The sequence below is a fragment of the Cladophialophora immunda genome, assembly GCF_000835495.1.
Source record: "Cladophialophora immunda strain CBS 83496 unplaced genomic scaffold supercont1.4, whole genome shotgun sequence".
NCBI lineage: Eukaryota > Fungi > Ascomycota > Eurotiomycetes > Chaetothyriales > Herpotrichiellaceae > Cladophialophora > Cladophialophora immunda.
The window spans coordinates 1,850,041-1,876,913 of record NW_015622544.1 but is presented as its reverse complement, the minus strand read 5'-3'; the positions used below and the strand labels follow the sequence as shown (position 1 = coordinate 1,876,913).

The window sequence follows — 26,873 nt, the reverse complement described above, 5'->3', positions numbered from 1 at the left end:
GGATCGGAAAGCTGCGGTTTTAGATGAGCTGAGAGGGGGAGGGAGGTGTATAGGCTGATCATTTCCGGACATACTATTTGACCTTCAAAGAGGTCTTGCAGCTGAGAAATTACGGCGTCCATGGGTAATGGCTCTGGTCTTCCCGGGAGATGAGCGATTAAATCCAATGGTTGGTGAACGTTCTTGCTGGGATCGAGGATACCAGCATGAACGGGGTGCTTTGTTGTTGTGGTGTGAGCAAGGCAAAGACCAAAGGTGGCCTCGAGTCGCGATACTTGGCTTCAAAACAAGCTCCGGAGCTGCCAGGCTTATGGACCCCCTCACGGGTGGTCTGCCAGGTTCTCCAAGCCTGAACCAGACGCGATCTCGGCTAGTTCTGGTTAAGAGAAGGGGGGGAAGAGGGGTTGCAGCAGGGGCCCAGGGGGACCTAGATCTCGGCGATTGACCGTGAAGGAATTCTGGTTCTGACTGGCTGTTCGGGGGCCTGCGGGCGAATCCGAACACAATGCCTTGCCGGCGCGATGGGCGTGCAAAAATGCCTCTCGCTAAAGGGGGAGCCACGCCCAATGCCCACTAATCGTGACTCTTCTGCTGAGGTTTAGGTCCTCCTGGTTGGTGAGCAGTCTGGTTCCGTCTACCCATCAACCCCTTCCCCCTGCCCATGCCTGCCCTGGGCCTGTAGCCCACTTGCCTGCGGGTAACCTGTTGGGTGGTTCAGCATAAATTTTTCCTTCGTCTTGACCGTCAGCGTCTTTTTTCTCTCCTCACCTTTTGCCCTTTTCCCCAGTGACATCGAAGTTGCATAATAGCAACCCAACTTCTCCCCACCTTTTCACACACTTTTTTTTCCTCCTCCCTGGCCTTTTACATCGCCCTTGACTTCCGTCGGACACTTCCTCATCCCGTGGCTGCATACTGCAGAAATCGGCGCTGCGACATATCGCCCTTCTCTGACGCCTCCGACTCTACTCCATCCGCCCATCTATCTAAGATTGACTACTTGGACTGGCCGACCTGTCTGTCCGAGTTTTTGTCTCTCTCATTACCCGGAAATCCCATACCTCCAGTATTCAAAGGCATAGGAAGGCTGTTTAACAGTCTTTCCTATCTGTGCTTTCGAACCTTCCACCCTGGCGCTCGATAGCGACGTTCACTCTCCTCCGGCCTTCAAGTTGGCGGGCTCTACAATCTTCTCCTTCATTCGCCCTTTGCTAGGCACCTCCTGCATGGTCTTCACCGGCGCTACAACTCGACCTCCGTAACTGGCCCTTCGGAGCTGCAAACCCATCCCTGGCCGTACCTGGCCTGGGGATATACCAATATTCTTTATTTGAAAAAGAGACGGTTCTGGCTGTTTGGATACCTTGGAGCACCTTCTTCCCTGGCTGGCGACTCTTTCGCCGTCGCATCTTACAAAGTGGCATAATTAGCGCATTGGTTGCACTGGATACAGTGCCGACGAGGCTGTTGGAGTCTGCATCAGAAGGAAAGTTCGGCTCAAAATGTCGTCGTCTGGGTCATCGCCAGAAGAGAAGATGGACAGCCGCTATAGTACCCCAGCCCCTGAGCTGGATGACCATCGAAACACATTGGGTGTCCATCCCGCGCATGTCACTTTGACTGTGCCCGCGGTTGAGCTACAAGTGACCACGCCGAGACCCAGCGCTATGGAAGAACGAGACCTGGCCTCTGTGGACAACGCGTTGCTGAAAACGCGGGATCAAGAGAGACATCCAATCACTCGCGACTTTGAGAATGCTATCGAAGATGACGACAAAAGCGATGTGGAATTTGACGGGCCACAAAGCAGCCTCAGGCGCCCGTCTCTTCATGCTAGGAGATATACGAACAACCGCGAGGGTCGTACCCGTCTTCCGCGAAACGATCGTTCACGAGAGAGCTCGTCCTCCCGATCGACTTCGCCAGCCAACTCCATTGAAGCCTTTGCCGAACCACGCCGCCGACAACGCGCCAATACTGCCGAAAGCCATGCGTCCTCACTCCTGGAGACTTTCCGAAATCGCACCTACTCAAACGGCACCAATCAAAGGCGTCCGACGCTGAGTAATATTAGCATCCCGCCTGCTCTTACTCTGCGCACGGACAAGGACGCCAGCGAGGACGTGACCTTCCCAACCGACGAGGAACCTGGAAAGACCTACAAGATTGATTTCGAGGAACTCGAGGAGTTCGTCGCCCTCTGCGCACAGGGCAAGATTCCGGACGACCAGGTTACCGAGGTCTCAACCGACAGCCGGGCCTTTGTGGATCTTCGACAACACCATGGCCACGCTGGAGAACCAGATGCCGTCCTCAACGGCGAATGTTTTTATGAGAAACCGGTGACGCACCACGATTCGAACAACGGCCAGCCTTCCTCGTCCGAAGAGGAGGTCATTATCCGAACAACTCGTCCTGCGCCAGAGCCCGTTGACAGGTTCTTCCTGTTTACGTCTGAATTGACCCAAGGTCAGCGTGCCAAGAAGCTGGGCGATTTTGTAGCCGATGGCACCACATTCCGTGATCTGTTCGAGGTCGGACCTGATGGTGGTGTATGGTGGCTTGACGTCCTGAATCCCACCAGAGCCGAGCTTGCTGTCCTTTGCAGGGCATTCAAGATCCATCGCCTCACTCAGGAAGATATCGAGACACAAGAAGCTCGCGAAAAAGTCGAATTGTTTTCGCAATACTACTTTGTCTGTTTCAGGTCATTCAACATGGACCAAGGCCATGAAGACTTTCTCGACCCGATCCACGTCTATATTGTCGTCTGTGGTGATGGAGTGCTGAGCTTCAGTTACAGCCCCAACCCACATCCGAAGAACGTGCGCAAGCGGATCGCGAAGCTGGGTGATTTCCTCTCCCTTGGCCCGGATTACATTTGTTACGCCATGATCGACGACATCGTCGACTCCTTCGCGCCTATCATTCGCGATGCCGAGCAAGAATCCGAGAACATCGAGGACCAAGTGTTTATTGCACGTGAGGATGACTTCCTGGCTCTGCTCAGGCAGATTGGCGAATGCCGCAAGCGCGTCCTTAACATGATGCGGCTGTTGGGCGGCAAAGCGGACGTCATCAAGGGCTTTGCAAAGCGCTGCAACGACCAGTACCAGATGACCCCTCGTGGTGATATTGGGTTGTACCTGGGCGACATCCAAGATCACGTCGTGACGATGATGTCGAACTTGGGCCACGTGGAGAAGATGCTATCTCGCTCACACGCCAACTACCTTGCCCAGCTCAATGTGGACAACATTCTAAAGGGTAACCACACCAACAAGAACCTGGCAAAGATTACAGTTTTGGCGACCATTCTCGTGCCCTTGAATCTGATAACCGGTCTATTTGGCATGAACGTCAATGTTCCCGGCAAGAACACCGAGGGCTTGTATTGGTTCTTTGGCATTCTTGGGGGCATCGGCGTGTTCGTCGTGATGAGCCTGCTTCTTGCACGACGACTACGGGCGATCTAAAACATGGGATTACTGTTATCCTGTTTCGTATGTACTCGCGATGTGCATTTTGTCGTTGCTGTTTCTCTTTTTGGTGGATTCTTATCTCGCTTTGCGTTGATCTCTCTGTCCGGCACGATGTGCTGTATGTCTGTGGGGCGACCAGGCAATTCGCCTCTACAGGACAGACACTACCCGTTAGAGCTATCACTTATGTCAGTACAGCAGTGGGATTGATATATTGATCTCTTTGACGCGTTATCTGAGTGGGGATAGAGTTGTGCATAGAGTTTATAGTTTATGAGTTACTGTAGTCGCCAATGATGTTGCAAAGACCAGTCCAAGTTTCTTGTCTTGTTCTCGATTGTATAGTTCGTGTCATGGAGAATGAAATAGTACGGCATACCGCCACCTACGAGTCTATGACTTGTACTTTTGGTCTCGGAATCCAGCGAGAACCTCAACTGTCCCATCTCCCCGTTCCGCCCACCTCTTGGCCGCGACGTCTGGATTCAACTGCAGAGTCTGCTTTGCCTTGACCCACTGCTCCATTGTGACCAGCTTGTCGAACCTGGGCTGGACACCGGCCTTTTCCAAGACCGGCGAGTCGGTGATGGGGACAAGCACTGTGTCGTTGTGCGGGCGGGCAAAGTACAGCAACCCGGTGCGTTTGTACTGGCGTTGATCCTCCGGAGGGGCGACGACCCGGTGGACCGAGCTCTTGAGCCAGCCGCCGGTCAGATGCGAGATGGTGTCCGCGAGGTTCACGGTGATGGTGCCGGGCTGAGCCGACACGTACGTCCAGTTGCCGTCTTCGCCGAGGATTTGCAGGCCGGCCACCGGCTGGCGGAACAGGAGTGTCACGGTGCCCAGGTCGGTGTGCCCGCCGCGCCTCCCGTAGTCGCTGGCGGCCCATTGCTCTTCGGTGCGCGGGTGGTAGAGCATGTACCGGAAATGGTCCTCGCTCTTCTTGTCGTAGGTGTGCTGGTTAACCAAGTAGTCCTCGTCCGGCAGCTGCAGGACGACGGCAAAGAGCCGCAGAAGCGGGAGCACCACGTTGGCGTGGAGGGCGCGCTGAAACGTCTCGATCTCGCCCAGGTGGGCCTTGATCAGGTCGGGGTAGTCGTACTTGCCGACAAAGTCTCCGGTGAACTTGGGGAAGTTGAGCATCTCGACGTTGTCCCGGGAATTGGCCTGCAGCGAGCGCCCGGGCCGCCTCCAGCCGTTGTAGTCGGCCTCTGCGTAGCGCACCTCGTATTTCTCCTTCTCCGCGACGGGCAGCTCGAAGAAGTTCTGTGCGAGCGTGAATTGTCGGTCGACTTCTTCCTGGGACAGGCCAAAGTTCTTCACATAGAAGAAACCGACGTGGTGGACGGCATGTTCCAGCTGCTTCGCCAGACGCTCTTTGCCGCCCGGCCGGCTCAGGTCCTCGAGGTCGAGCGTGACGAGCTCAGCCCAGGGGAGGTCTGCTTTGGTCACCGGCGGGTGCACGTAGGGCTTGAGACGGCTGTAGTCATACTGCTGAGGATCCTGAACTCCATTGGCAGCTGGAGCTTTGGTATCAGTGACGGTAGCCGACATGATTGATATTGAAGTCTGGCCTTTGCTATGATCAGTGGGAGCCAAAATTCCAGCTCGACCTCCTCAGGGTAGTGACGCGAGAGTGAAAACCTAGTATGCCTCTATACACTACCCGCAGTTCTCCTTATCAGAAATACTGCAAGAAGTGAATCGGACTTGATTGTGTCAACCTTTCTCCAAATGTCGCCATAGTCGTTTCCATCCATGCTATTCGCTACTAGGTCAGCAGTGCGCACATCAACGGCACAAAACGACTATGGTCCTGCATATCTGTTCGACATGCCATGCCAACCGCCGTTGATAAAGCATCTGGACTCTGTTGTACGCAGCACTCATCGGCCCCTGATTCGTTCTTGACGAGTTGTATTTGTCAGTCACCACATGCGATTTCGTCCCTGGAGGGCTCTCTGATCGTTACCTGCCGAGGGTCAATTCCTTGAGCGCCGCGCAATAATTCGAAAGGACCGTCGAGGGGCATTTTTGGCAGTTTCTATGTTGCTGGTTGTTTCTGGACAAGAGACGGATGCCATCATTCTCAGCCTTGTCTCATTAGTCAGCAGGATAGGTCGGAGGGATCAGATCATGTGACAAGGCTGACTTGACGTGCTTGCCACTCGCTTCACCAGCTGCGAGCCAAACCATCATACTTGAAAACCCTTCCACCAGGCCTTTTTACGATCCAACCCCCCACTTCCTCGTCGACGCATCTTTGTCTCTCCTACCCTAGACCACCGCAGCCATGCCTCGAGCAGAAGTGGGATCGACCAAGTACATCGCCAACCAGATGAAGTCGAAAGGACTTCAACGGTTGCGATGGTACTGTCAAGCATGTCAGCGGCAAATGCGGGATGAAAACGGTTTCAAATGCCATGTCGCGTCCGAATCCCACGTCCGCCAGATGCAGCTGATTGGCGAGGACCCTCGGAAAGCCATCAACGACTATTCAAACCAGTTCCTCCGAGACTTCATCCAACTCCTGCGTACCGGGCACGGCGAGAAAAAGGTCAATGTCAACCAATTCTATCAAGAGTACATTTCAAATAAACAGCATGTACATATGAATGCGACCAAATGGAGTAGTCTGACAGAGTTTGCGAAGTACCTGGGCAGAGAAGGACTATGCCGCGTGGACGAGGATGAGAAGAACGAAAGCCGCACTGGCGCAAGTGGGCTCACAATCAGTTGGATTGATAACAGTCCTGAAGCACTGCGGCGTCAGGAGGCGATCCGGAAGAAGGAAAGACAAGACCGCGGCGACGAAGAACGAGAGCAAAGAATGATCCAAGAACAGATCCGAAAAGCAAAGCGGCAAGGATTGGCGGACACTGTAGAAGATGAAGAGGAACAGGAGGACGATACGGAGGATGTTGGCGGCGAGGGTATCAAACGAAAGGAGGGAGAGAAAATCGTGCTCAATTTTGGAGCGAAGAAACAGACACCCGAGACGGCTAAACCACCAACTCCTCCTCTCTCGGAGAAAGATGAACCATCATCTGACAAGGAGAAAGAGAACACCGTAACCCCAACGACTTCGCCTCCCGTGTCCGACGACCCCAAGGCAGTGCAGACCTCTGCAAAGCCGCCTGTATCCATGTCCTTTGGCAGCTCGTCAACCAAGCCGAAGAATGTGTTCGCCGCATCTTCCAAGAAGAACCCATTGGGTGCTCCAAAAAAATCAGTGGGCTCTGTCCAGCAAAGGCCGATGAGCGAAGCGGAGCGGATTATGAAAGAAGAGATCGAGCGGAAACGCCAACGGGAGGCTAATGGTGTTCATGGCGGGAATGTGTTCAAAAGGCAGCGGGTTTGATAGAGGGAGGGCTGGAGATGGGTCTCGAGGCCCAGATATGGATCATTACGATTTACGACCAAAAGATGTATGAGTAGCACACTGGAAGCCCAGGGCTTTGCCAGATCCACGGAAAGGAGTTTGGTCAGACTAGGCCTGTGTGCTCAAGGAGGAAACCCTGTGATAGGGATCGATAGCCTCTTAATATGACAGCCCACAGACTGCCATGGTTTAAAGAAGTTATTGATGCCCGCACGTTCTAAGAACATTGTCAGGGAGAGATACTATGGTTTCTGATCTGTACCAATAATAATAGATTCAAGATTCTTCCTAATATGGAGATGGCGGATCCATTGCAAAGACGAAGATGATTGGCCGCTCCGACTTCGATTTTCACTGTTGCAACAAGCGCTGAAATGTATAAACGTCGAGAACGGCATCATCACCGCTAAAAGGAACCGGAATGTTCAATACAAGGCCCAACACAAGCATGGACATTATTTTCTCCCTCGTCGTCGTGCCATTTTGAGCCCTGGCAGCGCGACATAAAACCATGATCGATCCAGCATGGCCATCCCATCACAGCAGCCACCCTCGGCCAAGAGCAAGAGCAAGAGTAAGGGCAAGGACAAGGCTCCACGACGTAGCAAGGCGAGATCCAAAGTGCCGACGTCCTTGAAATCGACTCGTCCGCCTCTCCTCGCCGCTTCCTGGGCGCCGGCCCCGGCGCCGGCCCCGAGCCCGACGACGGCGAGCGCGAAAACAGCAGGTGGTCCACCGTCATCGTCCAGCATCTCCGCTCGGTCGACGCCCTCGTCGAAACACACCCGCGCGCTGATCAATACGCACCACCTGCTCCAGAAGCGCCTCGCGCACGCGCGCGCGAGGCACGACGTCGACGCGGCCCGCGAGATCGAGGCTCAGCTCGCAGCGCAGGGCGGGTTGCAGTCGTACCAGCGCGCGAGCCGGACGGGCCAGAGCGCCGAGCGCGGCGGCGACTCCAGCCGCGTGCTGGTCCGCTGGCTCGAGGGGGAGCTTGGCTCTCGCAAGGCTGCCCTGCGCAACCGCCGTGAGGGCGCTTTACGACGGAGGGGACGACAGGAGACTCACTTGCAGGGTCATCATGATGACGACGTCGACGTCGACGTCGACGAGGACGAGGACGAAGATGGCGATGGCGATGGCGGACAGGCTACGAATCCTCAAGAGCCCGCGGCAGGAGTGCATCCGCTCCGCATCCTCGAGATTGGCGCACTGAGCACGCACAACGCCCTGAACGTCGCGGGGGTCACGCACGTGAGGCGGATCGATCTGCGCAGCGCCGAAGAGGGGATCGAAGAGGTCGACTTCATGCACCTCCCACTTCCCAGCGGGGTCGGACGCGGCGGCAGCAAAAGGGGGGAGCGGTGTGACCGCGAGCAGCAGCGAGGAGGGTACGATGTGCTCAGTCTCAGCCTGGTGTTGAACTACGTGCCCGACCCCAAGCAGCGGGGAGCGATGCTGAAGCGTACGACCTTGTTCTTCTCGCCGCCACTATCACCATCACCATCACACTCGAAATCACGTCCGATAGCACAATCACAATCACAATCACAACCGACCCCAGCCCCGGCTACTTCTACATTCCTCCCTTGCCAGGGGAACCGCCGGATGGGTGAGACTACCGACGACGACGACAAAACGGAAGAAGCCAGTCCGCACGACGTGACACAGCTCCCGTGCCTCTTCCTCGTCCTGCCCTCGCCCTGCTTGCACAACAGCCGCTACCTCACGCCGCAGCATCTCACCGCCATCCTCAACTCGCTCGGCTACATCCACCTGCACACAAAGACCACGCGCAAGCTGCATTACAGCCTCTGGCGCTTCGACGGACCAAGAGCCAGAGACAAGTGGATTAAAAGTGGCGGCGACACGGTGTTTAAAAAGAGGGAGATCAATCCCGGAGGCGGCAGGAACAATTTTTGCATCGTACTGGACGACGACGATTGGGAGCCATAGAATCTGTCGACTTGAGGGCAGGGCGCAATCAAGGGAAACTGTGGATCGAAGGGAATGCAATAGAGTCTGTTTGGATTGCCTTCAAGTCTTCTCTGTTTCCAGTCCTTTCAACGTAGTCCGTACACTGTCCACCCCGGATGCTTCTCCCCTTGGACGTGCTCTTCTCTCCCCCTTCCAATCAGCTGGATATCCGCCCACTTCTTTTCTACATGGTATGTTTAGTGATCGGGGCGCAGCGCCGTGTTCTCTCTGGAGGAGACGTCGAACTTCTTGCTCAGTCGCCCGTCCGCAATATCGGTTGCCGCCAATTGGAATATCAACTCTACCCATACAATAAGCCATGTCCCTTCCACCTGATCCCACCCAGAGAGTTTGCCAAAAAGGGATAGCTTTCGACAATAAAAGCCAGAGACGCCGGGGCTGTGTAGTAAAAGCGCGCCTTCCATGATGAATAAGTCTGTTGATGCTTGCATTCAATGCTCCATGTGCCCCAGAACGCCATATCCAGGCGATGTTTGGGGTCATTTATACCGACTCAGGCCGTTGTCAAAAACAAAAATACAAGATAGGATGATTAAATCGCCACCGTCTTCATTTCTCCCTCGATCCCGTTGACCCCCAAGCCCTTAACTTCGGGTTCTGGTTCCTTCGGTTTGTCGTCCTGGGTTTCGTTGTTGCCAGCTGTCAGGACTCGGGTGAGTCGAGTAGCGGGGAAGTCCTTCGAGTCTGCGCTCTTCAATGACGCGGGCGTCGAGACATCGACAAGTTTATCTCCAGCTTGCTTGGTGGCAGTCGCCACTTGTGAATCGATGGGCGTGGGAGCTGCTCGTTTCTTGCCTTCACTGACAGAATCCTCTGCCGCTTCAGCGAAGTCCCGTACTACATCTCCACCGGGACGAATGGCTTGCGGTTGGGCAATTTCCTCTTGAACTCGTGCAAGAGGACTGCTGACTGTGTGCCTGGGGCTACCCGTAGGTCCCCGTGAAAAACGGTGAGGTGATCGACCTCTATCCTCACCAACGACGGGACTGTTGTAGGGGGAATGCCGGCCGTTCTGCGCCACTGAGCTGTTGTTGTTTAATCCTGGTGGTTGGGATCTCCGTTTCGGTCCTCTCCGTCCATATTTCTGGTCTGCTCGCCAGCGCAAAATATCCATATAACCGGGTTCGACTGACTCAGTCTTGAATTCCTTCAGTTTCAGCTCGCCGGTTTCCTCGTCGACAAAGACTTTCTCGCTGCTCAGGTCGTCTGCCACGGTGGCCAGAAAGTGCGCCCACGACCGTGCAACGACATATTTACAATCGTAGTCTCTTCCAAAAAGAATGACTTGGCCCCATTTGCCCATTGGTCCCGGTGCCAGATCGATGGCAATATTGTTACCGCCCCAATCTCTGGCTAGGGCAATCCAGCTGGGATGAGCATATGCTTTCTGGATGGCGTTAGGGGGTTGTGACTCTTGTCGATCGAGCAATTCTTGTCGCCAGAAGCGATTGCCATTGGCCTGGCTTGACGAGGAAGCGCTGTTACTGAGACCTTTGGAGCTGTACGAGGGTTTCCGGGCACCGCTCAGATACTCCTCGTTGACAACCTGCCAATTCTTCCATTCCTGCACAATTTCTTCACAGTCGAGCAGCATACAGCCAAAAATGATACCAGTTGGTCTGCCACCGCGTTCTTGACCATCATGAATGGCGAGGGACTCGCGGACGTCTTGCGGTAATGACATGTTCAGCTCATGCTCCAGCTCGTTGATGTCATTCTGCGTACACCCCTCGCCCAGCTGGTCCCAAAGCTCCGGATAGTTCTTCTCAGCCCAGCGGTCGATCTTCTTCCAGGAGTGAGACACAGGAGGGGGTGGAGGTGCACCGTCGGCAAAGTTCTGCATTTGGATCTCGCCTGGGGACACCACCTCCTCGGTTCCAGCACGCTTGGGAGATGATACGGAGCGCATGCCCGGTGAGTATGGTCTGGCAGGTGACTGGGCTAATTGGGTTGACGAGACTGAAGGTCGTTTGGATTCGTCGTGGTATGTCTGGGAGAGATCCTGGTGCGACTCAATGGCACTGGTTGCGACGGACGTCAGGGGGGCATGTCGACTTTGTCCGACAGGGACATGTTGACCGGTCCGGTAGGGAGAGTCGTGGGAGGCATGGCGGTCATTGGAGGTCATGGTATGCCAGAAAGAGCGCCATGCCGTAGCAAAACTGCGAGAAGTCAGAATGGGTAGAGACTGGAATTAGGGAGAGGGACGCACGAGTTTGCCATGACTGGCGAAACAGTCACGGTAGTCGCTGCCACTTTGACGGTTAGTTGGCAGTGGTTCTAGTTGAATTAGGACATTAACATGGGTTGACTTGAACGAGGGTTTCTGGGTCTGGTCGTCGGTGTGGTCAAAACAAAGGGCAACGGAGGACTGGTGAGGGTGGTTTGTTGCCAGCCGCAAACAAAGAAGAATTCCCCGTGTTGACAACGGAGTTGGGCGAGATCAAAACAATGGAGATGGAAGCGGTTTGTTACACGAAGCATGCAGTCCAGTGCGGTTCGTGCAGAGCAAGATGGCAAGAAAATCGTCAACGAGAGGTGTCAAGACTAGTTGATTGAGGATTGAGAGTCGAGGGTCGAGGAGCGAGGGTGGTGAGGATTGTGTAGGTTTGCAGGTTCACAGGCACACCGCAAAAGGCGCAGGGAGGGCAGGCGCTGGACCGGGCTGGCAAAAGGGGAGCAGAGGGCAGCTGTGAACTTTGGGAAAAACTGGGGAGATGGGCACCGCTAAAAGCATGTTACGGGTGCACCACATGCGCCTGCAGATGACATTTGGGACACCCGCGCCTAGGAGCCTACCCTACCAGCTCCCTAAGAAAATTAGAAGCCGAGCAGCCTAGCAGCCTAGTAGTCTAACCACGCCCGCCCACTAACAGCGCCCACCCTGGTCACCCTGGCTTCTTACCGGGGGGGGGGGGGACTAGGATTTTCGCTACAGCCTGCGCCCATCAGTTCTTGGGAGCCTCATCCATGTTGACCCATCGCCCAATAATGTCCACCTTTTCTTCATCCTCAGTTTATTTTATTTTGTCTCACACAATCATTACAGACAAACCTAAACTCAAGGAGTTGCATTACCTTTTCAAACGACCCGAGTGCCGTTTGCATCTCCGGCTAGCTGCCCCTCCAGCATCGGTGTCGAGAGGCGTCGAGCTCGTATTCTTCGATCTTCAGCCGCCTTCGTGCGTTCAGCTCTTCGCTCCCGTCCCTGCAAGCACTGCGCCCCGGGTCTCGACGCGTCAATCATCTCTTCAATCAGCTTAGGCATGTCCTGGCTTGTGGGGGACAAAAGAGGATTACGAGTTGATGACGCCCTTGCTGTGCTTGGTTCTCCTCTCCTTATTGCCTACCTACTCGTACAAACAATCATAACGCCATCCCCGACGGTGTGAGGCTCATGCTCCACCTGCATCTATCTGAATCGCGCTTCCCGATACGCGTCAATTTATGGCTGCAATCAAGCCTCATGGTGGCCCCGCTCACCGATAGGCTCAAGGTCCGCTGTTAGAGATTGGACGATAACGCAAAAGAAAAGAGCGTGGATTAAAAGGGGCTCATCATACCCCGACACTCCTTTAAGGGGATACAACCTTGACCAAAACGATCTTTCTCCGGCGAACTCTATGCTGATTCGCCATGTGCGAGATGAAGGGAGAAGGTCGCGCAGGTCACGCCCACACCGTCGATCTTCAACGAGGAAATTTCTCTTTTCCCAGGTTCATTGATCTTCGCACTGTCTCGGATCCGACTTCCAACCCCTCAACCCCTCGCCCTTGACCAACATGACCTGCGAGTTGCACATCAGTCAACCGGTTTCTCCACGAGCAAACCCGTTTGCAGCAAAATTCTCCGTCCGATCCTGTGCAACGTGGCTGCTAGTCTTGCATGTTGAGAAACAAGCTGCAAAACCAGGACGGTATGCTGCAGGTCGATCTGTCCCACAACCCGTTGTATTTGTGTTCCGGCAATACAACCACAACTACAACGTAGTCCTCAAATCGAACATTCTGGGCCCTTTGCTGAGCAGACAATTACTCTGCCGAGGGTTAGAAGCAAAGACCCCTTCGTCGCCTTGTTACCACCCGCGCAGTCGACATCCACACCTATATTGGCCTCATTATGTAATCGATCCGCACCGCATTCTGCCCAGAGCTACGACGCGATTAGAGAAGAGCCCCTTCCCCCAAATCAACGCCTACAACCTGTGTGGCTTCTCATTATACGCGTTGTCCGTCGCAATTGCATCGTTGGAAACGACCAAGCGATCGAGTATACATTCCAGCACATACTTCTGTTGCCGGAGCAGCCTCAAAACAAAAGCCTGACAGACGGCCAATCGGTGAGTTTCGCCACGCCTAATGCAGGTACACAAGACATTTCCGTGGTCCAGCCTTACGACCAGCAAAGCTGCGAGATAAGTATAGAATCTGCCCTGCAGCTAAGTTGAAGTCTAATAACCAATCAGAGATGGCCTCAATTCCCTGTTTTCGGCCCCTGGGAACTGGGCATTGATGAGCCCACCGCGACACGCGGGGATTGCATCTGGACGGGAAAAGTTACTTCAGCCCGGTACGCCAGCTATTGGAGAACCGTGCTAGACCACTTGAGCACTTTGGGAGAAGATTCTATATATCGATTTTGGTCCCCGCCACTCGCCGCGAAGGAATCGAGCTGTGTCAGCAAGTCAGCAACCAACCACTTTAGCGGGATGCCCGAAGCGATTCCCGTTCCGCACGCCCGTACAAAGCTTTGCTTTAACGGTCCTCTTGCCGATATAGGTGAAGGTACTTTCCGTGGATGGGGGCTATCATTGGCAAACTGCAAACTACCGACTTCTGTATACGGCTGCCGGGCCATGATGTCCTTTATCCAGTCCGCGTCATTTCATCCGCGGCAGGCAGAAGTGAGGCATCAGTGCATCTTACTTGCGTCTCATTGGTCTCTATGAAGCTGCAAGTGTATGCTGACGAGGTCGTTCGGTGTCCGTGTTGTTGATTCCGTCGATGGTTTGGAATCACATCCACACGAATACGTGAGGCACAGCCGATTGTCACCTTCATCTTCAGAGCTATGCCTCTCTGGGTGAATGCTCGCGGTGGTCACTACTAAATACGGAGCCAGAGAATGACGGATCTTTATCACTCCCCTATGCAGCGCCCTCGTTACATGCAGGCTCCGACTGGCCCCTTCTCCCAGGCAAGAGAGGGATTGTTGTAGCATAAATCCGACCTCACTCTGCGATCAGTGTTCTGGCCAGTTATGCAGACTTTGAGCTCGAAATCGGCCTTTCATGATCAGGACAGTCATACTACTTATGAACCATCCTACCAGCATGACACTGCTATGGATGTCAGTTGCCACACATCGGCTGCCGGCCTTCGAATCCATCTCTGACGCATGTGATTTCTCGAAACATGGTTCTGTACCCATGGCCAGGTTGTCACGTTCGCTCGAGTTAACAGACATGGACTTTGGAACGCAAGTTGATCATGGCAACACTGTCATTTCCCGAGCAAGATGCTGGTTCTCACCGCCATCTCAACGCTTTGCCAAAGTCTGGGTCTGTAATGCGCCGTCCTCAAAGCCCCTTCGCACCCGGCTCTTGCGTAGGCAACTCAGGCTAGAATCACGGTTCAGTCCGCTGTATCCTCATCATCCTTGTCAACGTTTACTTTTACTTCACGTCGTCGACCCTTTGTGCAGTCCTCTGTTTATGTTGGCTGTTAACTCATTGGCTTCTTCTCTCGCTTCACCAGAAGTTTTTTCTGCACAACTCGCATACGCCAGGGGCACCCACTGTCAGCCAGGCCGTGAGTTTAGCAACTTCTGGTCATTCTAAACTTGGTAAGTCAAAGACACAGGCTAGCCAACTCCAGTTGAACTGCAAGCGTGATTATCGCTTCTATATCGTCTGCCGAACCTTTCCTGTCTTCCTCGACAGCGGGCGAACTCCGACTACTGAGTTGGAATTTTGATACCTTTTCTCGTAAACAACGATGACGCATCTAGGGCGATTTAGGCCAAAGCTTCATCTATCGAGCATGCTGGAGAGAATGGCTTACAGCAGATATTTCTCGGAGCACAAGGAGTGGAGGATCGATTAATTTCCTGTACGGAATACCGGCCGGTGTCCATCTCATCTCATCAATGATTTCCTTTCACCAATAGGATATATGATCTTGACAAAGACAGAGGACCGTCGCCGCGATTGAACGCTGCAATCAATCGGAGGGAGAAGGAATTGTCGCCATCCGGGTCGGGTCCTCTGCGATCGTCCCAGCTCGCGCTTGATCCAGGTGGAAGGGCTTGCGCTATGCGCTCTGGCAGCGTTCATCGTGATCATCCAGCGGCCGTGGAAGGAGTCGATCGTCGTGGTATGCCTCATCCTGTTCAGCAAGCGACTCGGTTTGCGGCCGCAATCATGCTCGACGGTGATGGACGCCCACCCTCAGAGCCCAATAGAATGATTGACTGAGTGAATAAGTGAGCGAAGTGGCTGCGAGTAGTGCATCCATCACATTTGTGCCAGGAGACCGGTGGATAAAACAGGTTAAACCCTCCCGAGCCCAGGTTTCTCAACTCGCACTCAACAGGTAAGCTCCCTGTTGGAAGAAGACATTGGCTATTCAGCGGGAAATAAGCCTTTAGTCTAGATCTATTAGGATTGTCTTGTACTCGTACATGTCTCTGTCTATATAACACCCTTTCCAAGAGGGGGGCCGCGCACAGAATATCTCGCACGCGTGACGAAGCTGCCCCCTCTTATTTCCTATCCTTTGACAAGATATGACCCAGAAGATCTATCCACCATCCTCTTTGATGAATCGTTTCCCATGAAAAGAAATGCAACATCAACTGGCCCTCCGCCACCGAGACGAACTCGAAAGTCCGCGCCAACCGGTTAGTCTGTTCCTAGTATTATTAACAGCTTGGGATTATCATATCCCGTACATATAACCCAATGAATGTATCCGTCCATTCCATCTATCCATCTATCCGTGTTTTGTTTCGTCAGACTCGTCAAGATCGAACATAATAGTAGCCGTGGATTCTCGAGACACTTGACAAAATATACAGTGCTCGACGACCGGCTGTGGGGTCCGCCGCCTATGGCTTGCTCAATTGCTCCTTGCGGTAGAACTGTGAGGAAGACAAATGGTTAGCTCGCCGATATATGAAAGGCAGAGGGGTGTTTCCATTAGATGGCAGGGACATGGAGATAAAGTCATCGCTCACCTTGAAATACCCGACACAGATACTCAGATTGGCTACCAACCCGATCCAAAACCAGGCTTGCCAGATAGGGCCCACTCCGCCACTGATGTCCGGGCTGATGGGCCCGGGCCCGATCTTGTTGGGTGCCACGGCTCTGGCGACGATGGTAGCAACCGAACCAAGGACCTGTGCCGTCACGAGCGTGAAGGCGACGTGCACCCGCGTCAGTGTGGCGAGGAGGATCATCCCCAATCCCACGCCTTGGATGGCATCGAGGGTCCCGAGCCACAGCCACAGCGCGCGGGAAACGAGGGCTGAGGCCTTGTAGCCGCCAGCCCAGGGCAGATAGAGCCCGATGTTGCTGGTCCCCCACCAGATCTGGGCCCAGCGGGGTGCTCCAAGGCCGATGGCAAACAGCGGTAGGATCCAGCTGTGCGACTTGGAAAGCACGCCGAACAGCCACAAAATACCCGCCCAGACGCCGATGAAGAACAAGACGACGAGTAGTAGAACCTGCCAGGTCTTGGCGTGTGAGCTGCTCCAGAGGAACGACCAGTTACGGCCATAGGGGGCGGACAGGAAGAAGTTCTGGATGAGAACCGTGACGAAGAACCAGAGAACAATCTTGCGGCGCAGCAAGCTCCTGTAGAAGCTCGGCATTTTGCCAGGCGCTTGTCGGTAGTAGCTTGGCAGTCCGAACCACATCAGCAGTCCAATGAACCAGAGGCCAAATGCAATCGGAAGCGTGATGGCTGTGATTTTCCAGGTCGAGGAGATGGGGTCGGGAGTGGTGACAAGGGCGTCGACCGTGCGTCGATTGAGATATGCACCCCAGTACCACAGAGCCACAACATAGATCTGCTGTGTACCTTGAATCACGCAGGCTCGGAACACCCAAGCTTTGACCTGCGCGCCACCTTCGTCGCCAAAGTTGAGGGCAAAGAAGATGGAGCCTGATGACGAAGCCACGGCGTACATACCAGTTCCCACGTTCTGGATCCATCCCCGGCCGCTAATTGTAGAGCCGTAATGGGCGGTTCCAATCAGGATGAATGCCAGACCGTAGAAGAAGAAGGGCAAAGACAGACAGAGTCTGGACTGGAACCGCTTGAAGAGGAGCCACCAGCAAATCGATGTGGCGAGATAGATGGAGGCAACAGCGTAGAGCTTGTCTGCGGTTTGACCAACCTCTCCAGTCAACAGAGTGATCTGGTAGGAGTTGGCCGCAATGATTTGTCCAAAGCCCATGAAAAAGGCATATACGGGCCAATCTCCAATGCGCAACTGCATCCATTTCCTCAACCCAGTGGGCGGCTTGTAGTCTTTTCCTAGCAAAAACTCCTCGGCTAGATTGTTCGGGTCGGGTTGAGAGTCAGTGTCGGTGTTGGCCCCATAGACAGAAGGGGCGGCTGAAGTTGGGCGAGACTCGCGGTTGGTGTGGAAGCTTGAGCGACCCGAGGGAGCAATGTGCCTCCCAAGTTTGACATTGCGGAAGGTGTCAAACCATTGCTTCTCTGATTTGATCAAGAATTCTTCGATACACGTTGCAGACTCCGAGTTGCTGCCCTTGAGATCTTCGAGTTTCTTTTCGAAAGCTTTGGCAAACTCGCCGTTGCTATCTGTGAAGAATGGATCAACCTTCTGCAGCTGGAAGTCGGTCTTTTCTCCAACTATGGTATTCATGGAGAGTAGCGAGTTGGTACTTGAGACGCGGTTGCTGTCTGTGAAAGTGGGTGGTGGAATAAGAAGCCCTGATTCCGGCCTAGGCGTCCCTTGCTCAGGCGAATGAGCATGGTGGCTGAGAATGTTCGGTAGGGGGCTGAGTTCCAGTCCCACCGTCCTGCTTGACCGGCGGGTGTTGTTCGATTGTGCGGAGTAAGGAGAATCTTCATTCACAGCCAGCCGCTGATACCGCGCGGGGGTCTGAACAGGCATCGTCATACCTTCCCCATCATCATCCTCGAAATCGCTATCCATGTCTTCGTCGTCCTCGTCCATATTCTCATTGGGGTTTTGAACGCCTGCTATTCCCAGCCCAGTGTCGTCACCTTCAACATCAGGCACCGGTGGAAGGATTGCAGGCGCGTGCGGGTCTTCTTCGTCGTGTTCATCCTGAGTGTTAACATGGCCAGGACCTCTGCGTGATCCTAGGGAGGCTGAACGAGACAGGCCAGATGCCGTCCGCGAATGGCTAGAGGTGGGTGGCTCTGAGGGGATATCCTGGCTCTGTTCTCGACTGTGACCTAGGTTCTTGAGACGAGTGGTGAGGGAATGCAAGGCTGCATAGCTCGTCAACCGCGAATGACCAAATGTGGGCGTGTGGAAACCAGCTGGTGTGACTGCACCCGATCCGCCAGGAGTGTTCCAGACAGATGATCCCAAAAGATCTCCTGCGGCGCTATGACGCCTTGTAGCTTCGACCTTGTTGTGGATGCGAATAGCCGTACTCTGCAGAATTTCGAGGTCTTCAACCCATTGTGCAACTGGAAACCTCTGTTTGGCCGATCGAGCCCTCATCAGGGCCCGAATCTCCGTCTTCGAGCTTAGGGCCTCGTGGATGGCTTGTTTGAACTGATGAAGCAGATGCGCTGTTGTTGTAGACTCGACAGTGTACCACCAACCCGGCATTTGACCCAGCCCTCCGACTCTGGCACCCACTCCCAAGGCACCTTTACGACCGAATTCGACAGCGACAAGCCCAAAGGGTTCGTCTCTCGACGGGATCAGCGCAAATTCGGCCCCGGAGAAGATGAATGGAGGAAGAGCTGTGAAGACTGGCTTGGAAAAGACTCTACCAGGATAGAGCTTCATCATCCGATCCAATTTGAGTGCCGCGAATTTACCGTACAGATCGATGACAGGTCCAATGGTGATGAGCTGTACGTTGGGATTGGACTCCAAAATTGACGGAAACACGTCTGCAATCAGGTCGACACCTTTTTGCATCGACCAGCGCCCGACAAAAACGAACAGCTCGGCGTTTGGATTTTGCTCCAAACCAGCCCATTCCTGGGCTTGACGTTTCAATTCAGGGCGCGCGGCCTCAAATTCTGGGTCAATATGGATATCGGCTTCGTTGGGAAGCTTTTTGTCCCATTCGCCAGTATCAGACGGGTCGGGATTGGGCAGCTTGCCGACCTTCTTCAGTCCCCAGAAGATGGGGTAGCGGGCATAAGACCGCTTACCATATTTCTTGGAAACACCTACTGCTCCAAACCCTTGCTGATGGACTCTCAAATACGAGGCTCCGGCGTGGAGAAGGTTGAACACTTCGCCAAACTGGACGTACCGCTGTACAAGCTCAGGAGACAGGTTGAAGACGGAGCAGACCTCGTCCCGTTCCCGCTTTGTACGCATCGGCCACAGTCCCTGAAATTCGGCATTGTGTAGGGACAAGCAAGCAGGGATGGTCCTTGGGAGGAGGTACAGTGGAGCGACCGATCCATGATAGTCGTTGATGTGATACAGGTCCACGGGGAAGCGATTGAGGGCTTGGGCAATGCATTGGTTCCACGCCGAATAGTAAATAGCCGAAGACAGGTCATCCATTCGGGGTGGATAAGGCTCGGCCTTGGTTTGCTGCCTGAAGACAGGTGCGTCGAGCAGCACGTACGTGATGTTGCGCAGGATGTGGTACTGGACTTGGACTTCATACGGCTTGCCCAGGACTGTTACTGTCATTGGATCCGCTTTCTCATCTTCCGGATAGTCGACGCCTCCAACACAGGGCACAACCCAGATCAGATCTTGGTGGCCAAGGTTCTTACCCATCAGCTGTGCCATGACACCGAGACCCCCGATCTTGATCTTGATACCCCAATCTTCGATATCGTACTCCATTGTTGCAATCAGAACCGTGCGTCTTTTCTGCTGGTCGATGACGGTGTCCGACGGCTGCAGAAATTTTGGTTTACGGGTGAATTTCGTCAGGATCCCCGGGGATGCTTCCTCGTCGACTAGCTTTTTGAACTGTCTCCTGAAAACCGTTGGGATCAGCCCAGCCTTCTCTGATATGCCAATCTCGTTGAACTTGATTTGGTAGAAAGATTGCATAAATGACCACACGCCAAAGGCTGCTGTGATGATTGGAACGACCCAGAGGAGCACGTATAGGATAAGTTGGGTCCACATATTACCGGACGGCAACAGCTTGAAATGCAGACTGCTATCATCTAAGACAACTCTCCATCCGAGATGTGGCTTTGGAGGTGGCTGAGTAATGTTCAGGACGACAGCGGCGAGCGATGATGGAGGAAGACGATCGAGGACCGAGTCTCCATCGGCATCTCCCATCACAATTGTCTGATCCGGTTTGCCATCTGGGTTGAGACCCCAGACGTTGATTTGAGCAAGCGCACCCTTCAGGCTCCATTCAGTCATGAAGTGACGAGCCCAAGTTGAATTGCCTTCGAGCTTCATTTCGTTGTCGAGACCAGCGTCGTATCCATACTGGTTGTACGGCCCATTCAAGAAAAGATGAGGAAATCTCCGGGGAGTGCTGAAGCCGACGTCGCCCTGTTGGATGTGGTCGCTGCTGCCGGCCAGACGGCTGAAGTACTCCACACGGACGTGCGTACCTTTCCAGGACTGAAGTTTGGTTCCAGTCCAAGCCTGCTCCTTAATCTGGGTCTTTCCGCCCACGTAAGGCATCCAGTCTGAGAAAGACGATCCCCAGTTCGTAGAGTATCGCCATTTGTCTGCCCCTGCCGCAGCATGGGAAATGACGAGGGAACCGTTCTCACTCTTACTGACAAGACTGGACGAGTAATTCGCGGCTCTTGTGAACACGATCGGATTGTCTCTCTGCCCAATGCGGAACAGGAAACGGTCAACAGCGTCGGTAGGTTCTCCTGCCTGAGATGATACATTGCGGACAGAAATTGCATGAATGCCATTGGCTACGTTGTTGAGCGTGGCAGACCAGGACCATGTCGATGCAATCGCGCCGACATACGGAGGAGCTTGAGGGTCCGCGAGATTAGTGCATTGCACACTGCTTTGGTCGATGGTGGGAGTCGTTCCCAGTTCGGTAGTGGAATTGAAGACAATGCCATTCGAGACGCTTTCGCAGTTCATTTCCACCGAGAACTGAAGCTCGATCTTAACGGTTTCGGTGCCATTCGCGTTGACCTTGGACTCGATGCGCGCGTCGTGGCCAGGGACAAACTTAGTGATCATCGGTTTCGGACCTACCCATTGATCCAACGGAACATAGGCTCTAAAGTCATAAGCAGCCATGTGCAGGCTACTGAGACAGCCATTCGGATTTGTTGATCCGTTGATTCCCAAGCGATGGACGCTGTCAGTAAGAGTTTGCTCATCGTAAGGATAGAACAGGTTCTTGACGGTCGTGCCGGCGTCGTACGGAGCGATTAAACTGGTAGTATTCAGATCCGTATCATTGTTGTTGCAATCGAATGTGTACGTGGTGGATGCATTCGCATTCGAGTAGAGCAGCCAGACGGGAAGATTTCCTGCGCCCGTATCACCGAGATCTTGTATGCCAGGAAATGCGGAGCGCATCACCGACCACATTCCGGTTTCGGTTGTCACATTACCGGAACCAGGGTATTGGATCTGTTGGGTCTGGTTGGACAGTTGCTGCAAGAAAAAACCATCCTGCAGGACTGGAAATTGTTCTCGTAGTAGATTCATATGATGAATGATATTGCGTACAGGGTGTGACGGGTCTCTGTGGTCGTAGCTAACAGTATCGTCCTGACAGCCATGACGCGATGCATTCAGCGGCATCTTGAAGAATTGTGTCGAATCGAGACTATAGCAGCCATGGGTTTGCCAGGCAGTTGCTGAAGACATTGCTTGTCGACCAAAGATATAGTTGGACGCGGTGTTATCCAGTATGTAGAATGCCTGCTCCTCGCCCCATAGCAGGAGTGGAGCGCCGGGCATATGGATCGTGGTTATAAAATGGCCCAACAGCTGGCGATGGATACCATTGGTGATGGCTGGCCATCGGAAGACATCTTGATTCGTAACTCCGTACATGTGCCTGGGGTCGACCTTCCCAGTATTAGGATTCACGAAGTCATTCGTGAGCAAAAAGGTATTCCACATGTCCACGAAGTTACGGGGAGCATCATAACCAGCCTCCAGGTTACCGTCCATGCCCAAGAAGCGTGTCAGCGTGCGATAGACTGTGTAATGGAAGGCAGCAGCGTCGAGGGCACCGTGTTCGGGGTCTCTGAGAAAATATTTGTCTGCAGAGTTGTTGGTCATTGTGGCTGCCATCGTCAAATTTTCGGGAATCATGTCAGGCTGTCTCCCACGACCCAAGAAGATCGACCCGAAGACGTTTCCGCCAGTAATCTCACCGGGAGTAAAGAAGTTGTCTTTGCCGAATCGTCGGGCGCATCGGCGCATGGCGTCGTTCATGGAACCCATCGCATCAACTGTAGACTGTGTGGCCTTATCATATCGATAACCATCGATGTCAAGCTGCGCAATCATCATACAGTAGAAGTTCTCGAGCTTCTGGCGGACAGGCTCGTGCCATTCTCGCAGACGATCTTGGACGGAAGCGAATTTTGACAGTTCACGACGCCAGTCGGGGAAGACGCCGAAGGCCTCTGTGTCGCCATACTGGTCAAAGTCGCTGTCATAGCAGCCGACCATTTGGCTCGTCACATCTTCGCCAACTGGATACCCCGTCTCCAGCCAGAATTTTGGATATTGGCATGTCTTGTTGTAGTTATTTCCGAAGCGGAAGTCATGATACTGGCGATCTGACTTCCACTGCACTTGATGCTCCGCAAGCGTAAAAGGTGTAGTGGTATTGAGGTAACCGTCGAATCCGATGAGATCCCCTAGCGTAGCGAATGTGTTGTCCAGGATGACGTACATACCACGGGCGTGGATCTCTTGTATAGCAGCTCGCCACATGTCAATGGTACCAAAATGTTGGTCCAGGACGGAGAGGTCGAGCGGCGAGTATTGATCATAACCCCATGGAGTATTGATGAAGGGAGATCCGGCGATATACAATCCCTGTACTGGTTAGCCCCGATACTATGACTGGGGAAACAGCGGTCACACCTTGACACCCATTCCATGGAGGTAGTCCAGCGTGTCAACAAGGCCCTGAAGATCGCCTCCATGGCGCATCTGGTTGGAATTCGGGTCGTGTTCATATGCTGTTCCATTGATATTATCGTTGCTAGGGTCGCCATTGACGAATCTGTCGAGAAAGAGGGTATAGAACGGGAACCGCCAGTTCGACGGCGAAGGGTGGTACTGATGGTCTGTCCATTCCCCCCAGTAGTCTAGCGGATTCTCTGCTGTTTGGTTCTGGTTGAGATTATACTGAAGGAAAGCTGGATCATATCTGAGTGCCCTGCAACTCGACAAAAAGAGAAAAGTGGTCCAAGCGAGAGTATTAAGAAACATGTCGTAGAGAGGGAAACAAACGAAGGACTAAGGTACGACAACGGTAACCGTGAAAGCGAGCGTGGCAACCGTAATAGTAGCGAGTGACTGGGGGACGTTCAAGTCATGGGAGGAATAGCAAGAGGGTATAAAGACAAGGCGTGTCAAGGGAGGACGAGGGAGAAGAATCGAGAATGGGCCCAACGCAGGTCAGCCTACCACAAAGCATGTGCTCCATGTTCAATAGGAGAGACCGATATGGAAATGATGAGAACGAGCTCAGCCTCCGTCGCGAAAGACTGTGACTGCAAAGGTTTGGTCGGAGAATACCTAGATCGACCAACGTAGTCCTCGTCACACAATCCAGCAGGTGGGGAGACATATGAGACATGGTAAGCATTGCCGTGGAAGTTTTGCTTCCAGCCATGCACGAGCCTCATGCACCGTGGCAAACCCTGCATGGGCTCTGTGACGGAAGGAACCTGAGGGATCCAGGAACAGGTTGCGATGACCCACGGTGAGGATCCCACATACCAAGTGGTCTCGCAGGGATTCAGACTTACGAAAGATCCAAGTGTAGTCCATGCCAAACCAGCTGACGGTTAAGTATCCCCTGGCATGGCCATAAAAAGAATATGGCTGTCAGGCGACAACCTTGTGCGAGTCCCAGGTCACGGTACTATGAGACAGGCAGACAACGATGACAACTGAAAAGGGCAGTGTGGCCATGCCCTTTCGTGGTTGAGCGATAACTGCCAAAATCCAGGGCGTGGACGGCAAAAGTGATCCATAAGGCTGGAGACAGAGGGGTAGAAGGCAGGATACCCTTGCAGTTTTTCGACAGGGAATAATTGTTGGCGAGCCGACACAAAAGCGGGCATCGCCCAGGTTATACTGCTCTTTTCTGGATGGGAGGCTGTGGTCCAATCGTGCCTACGCGGTAAAAGCTGGCGAGCATTTTTGACGTTGCATAAGACATGTATCGAGCCAGGGCCTCCCCTGTACCATCCCGTTGGGCCTTCGTCATATCATCGGCAAAGGCGGACATATACAAGTCGGTAGAGTGAACAACGGGATTATGTTCACTATGCGTGTGTCATCATTGTACCCACCAGGAAAATATTACTTTCCATGTTGGAAAGAGGGAATAGTGATTTGATCGAGCTTACCACAGAACAACCCCAGGGCTGGAATATAAGCAATTCGCGAACTTAGCGAGGGCAATGGCCTTTGCTGCTGGTTTGATGTCAATGCTGGTCGTGTGAGGCTGCATGTGATGCAGGCAGTGCACCCCAGGACGCGCCCAGGAAGACAACCGGCTACCGCTCGTACTCGTAGCTGTTGCATGTGCTCATGTCTGCCTGCGCACCGGGGCAGGGTTCAGGGCAGCACAGACACGGCGCCGAGAGGGCCTAGTAGAATGTTGGGCATGGGCATTGCATATAGTCGGGAGCTGAACAGCGGCTGTTGAAGGGGGAAAATTTGGGAAAACTGGAAAACTGGGACGATGGAGCAAGTTGGTTGGAGGTTGAAAGTAACTGTGGCCTTCAGCGACCCGCTCGTCACGTTGTCCCGCTCGGGAATAGCGGCCGAGCGGGTCTCCTGTTTTTCCCTCTCGCCTTCTCGTTTTTCCGTGCTTGGCATTTGGCCGCGCTGCGCCACTCGCTCGGCTTCCTCTGCTTCCTCGTATCATCCCATTCATTCCAGCCAATCTGCAACCCTTGTCCTCCGGGCACATCTCGCTTCCATTTACACAGTTGGGCCACTTGTGCGCCATGATCACCTCATAACATTCACCCCTGGCCACATCAACGCCACCTACACAGCATCTACAAGTACGACTAATTCAGCGTCTCGGTCTCGGCTGTCTTCTGAGATAGCCGGGTGAAACCTGCGTATCGACAAGTACTTGTACACGGTACGAGTACTTCAACACCGCGCATCAACAGACCGCCTCGTCGCGTTTATCATACAAGAGGGGCTCATGATCCGCTGCAAGGAGGCTCTTCAACACAGGGCCCAGCGGCAGATACACGTGGCCCCGCTGATCGTCAGCTTGTTCGACCGCTTTCAGCCACCCGTTCGCAGCTCTCCCGCTACCCGTGCACGAGCGAAATTGTGCGAGGCTGTAGCTTGTTATACCCGATTACTCACCCTTGGATCACGTCGTTCCACCTGGACGAGGCTTAGTGGTGAGTCGTATATGCTCAACCGCTTTTGGGTCTGTCAGGACAAGAATAGCTCCTCGTGGGCGGCTTCCCCTGCATGAACTTCTATCCCAGTGGATATGTTTCGGGTAAATTGTGGGTTACCCTTGCGCATGGTCAAACCACACAACATCATGGAGCCGGCCGTCTCTGCCACATCTCAGCCTTTAAACATTGCTTGTGACGTATCATCCCATGGTGTTGCATTTGCAACCTGCAGAATTTTGCGCTTCCCACATCCCAGGAGGCCAGAATCGACGGCAATGACTGATAATAGATAACAAGTAGATGGCATTACCTCGGATGGCCTCTCAAGATCCTGGCCAGACCCTCTCCCAGCGGGCTGTCTCCTCGGATTCGATGACCAATCCCACTGGATATCTGTCTCCCAGGCAAACAAACTTTCGCAAGAAAGAAGATGGCTAACATGGTTGAAATTTTCAGAGGGCTACTCATTGCCGCCAGTTTGCAGCTACGAGCATGTCCCTCCCGAAAATTCTGCCATGCAACACGCCCGTGTTCTCATTCTCCCGCTGCTGTACGAGCTAACGAGACGGTAGCAATTCTCAGATGTGCGCAGCGAAACAAAAATAAAAGGGATGAATTGGTGAGAGGAGAAAGGAGGCGCACAGCTTATGACGAAGAGGCGGTTTCATATATCTTCCTGAAGTGGACGCTGGTGTGCGCGTCTGTCAATGAGAACCAGCTGAACTGGACCCAGCGAGACAGGTGGATGGGCAGCGAGCATGAACTGGTTGCACAACGGCCCACCACAAGAGCATCGTCCATCCATGCCAGTGTCAGACCCAGACTGCAATGCTTGCAGCCTTCACTTCTATCAGCAAGTCGATCCTTCCGGAACTAGTCCTTAGATGTTGTCATCCTTCTTTTGATCCTCTATACATCAACGCACCCCTTACAACTCCCTAGTTAGGTCAATGAGCCGCCACGGTGCGTGGGTGTGGTGGTCGCCACCATTCCCCGGCTCATCCTCTCTCAGCGCGGCGAAGATTAGTCTGCAGATAAGCATGGGCGCAACGGCGATCCGCTCAAGGCTCGACTCCAGCCTGGGATGATATCTGACGAGACACGGTCATTTTCCTGCAGGAACAGCTTTGTCGAAGGAACTGGCTCGCTGGGTGGAATCATCCCTGGGATGAATCAATCGGTAAATTTCCTGGCGGCAATTGTAAATGCGAGTTGCCC

The 26,873-nt window shown here is 53.7% G+C and overlaps 8 protein-coding genes across 8 annotated transcripts; 5 read left to right on the top strand and 3 right to left on the bottom strand.

The window, feature by feature from the left end:
* Window positions 1–751: 751 nt before the first annotated feature.
* PV07_07053 (uncharacterized protein) lies at window positions 752–3,839 on the top strand. Its single transcript, XM_016394099.1, has one exon. The coding sequence runs from the start codon at window positions 1,503–1,505 to the stop codon at window positions 3,474–3,476; it is 1,974 nt and encodes a 657-aa protein (XP_016247518.1). The 5' UTR covers window positions 752–1,502; the 3' UTR covers window positions 3,477–3,839.
* On the bottom strand, window positions 3,704–5,213 carry PV07_07052 (uncharacterized protein). The gene has a single exon (XM_016394098.1). It carries the CDS (start codon window positions 5,034–5,036, stop codon window positions 3,876–3,878), a length of 1,161 nt encoding a protein of 386 aa, XP_016247517.1. The 5' UTR covers window positions 5,037–5,213; the 3' UTR covers window positions 3,704–3,875.
* A 471-nt stretch (window positions 5,214–5,684) lies between these two features.
* PV07_07051 (uncharacterized protein) lies at window positions 5,685–7,145 on the top strand. The gene has a single exon (XM_016394097.1). It carries the CDS (start codon window positions 5,776–5,778, stop codon window positions 6,841–6,843), a length of 1,068 nt encoding a protein of 355 aa, XP_016247516.1. The 5' UTR covers window positions 5,685–5,775; the 3' UTR covers window positions 6,844–7,145.
* A 96-nt stretch (window positions 7,146–7,241) lies between these two features.
* Window positions 7,242–8,889, top strand: PV07_07050 (uncharacterized protein). Its single transcript, XM_016394096.1, has one exon. It carries the CDS (start codon window positions 7,390–7,392, stop codon window positions 8,818–8,820), a length of 1,431 nt encoding a protein of 476 aa, XP_016247515.1. The 5' UTR covers window positions 7,242–7,389; the 3' UTR covers window positions 8,821–8,889.
* On the bottom strand, window positions 8,820–11,538 carry PV07_07049 (uncharacterized protein). The gene is made up of 2 exons (XM_016394095.1): window positions 11,075–11,538; window positions 8,820–11,024 (listed from the first exon to the last, which is right to left on the bottom strand). The coding sequence occupies exons 1-2, from the start codon at window positions 11,083–11,085 to the stop codon at window positions 9,395–9,397; spliced, it is 1,641 nt and encodes a 546-aa protein (XP_016247514.1). The 5' UTR covers window positions 11,086–11,538; the 3' UTR covers window positions 8,820–9,394.
* An 840-nt stretch (window positions 11,539–12,378) lies between these two features.
* Window positions 12,379–14,187, top strand: PV07_07048 (uncharacterized protein). Its single transcript, XM_016394094.1, has one exon. It carries the CDS (start codon window positions 12,645–12,647, stop codon window positions 13,185–13,187), a length of 543 nt encoding a protein of 180 aa, XP_016247513.1. The 5' UTR covers window positions 12,379–12,644; the 3' UTR covers window positions 13,188–14,187.
* Window positions 14,188–15,492: 1,305 nt separating this feature from the next.
* PV07_07047 (uncharacterized protein) lies at window positions 15,493–23,948 on the bottom strand. Its single transcript, XM_016394093.1, has 3 exons — window positions 23,131–23,948; window positions 16,099–23,082; window positions 15,493–16,002 (listed from the first exon to the last, which is right to left on the bottom strand). The coding sequence occupies exons 1-3, from the start codon at window positions 23,479–23,481 to the stop codon at window positions 15,970–15,972; spliced, it is 7,368 nt and encodes a 2,455-aa protein (XP_016247512.1). The 5' UTR covers window positions 23,482–23,948; the 3' UTR covers window positions 15,493–15,969.
* A 1,365-nt stretch (window positions 23,949–25,313) lies between these two features.
* On the top strand, window positions 25,314–26,873 carry PV07_07046 (uncharacterized protein). Its single transcript, XM_016394092.1, has 2 exons — window positions 25,314–25,763; window positions 25,956–26,873. Exon 2 carries the CDS (start codon window positions 26,086–26,088, stop codon window positions 26,530–26,532), a length of 447 nt encoding a protein of 148 aa, XP_016247511.1. The 5' UTR covers window positions 25,314–25,763; window positions 25,956–26,085; the 3' UTR covers window positions 26,533–26,873.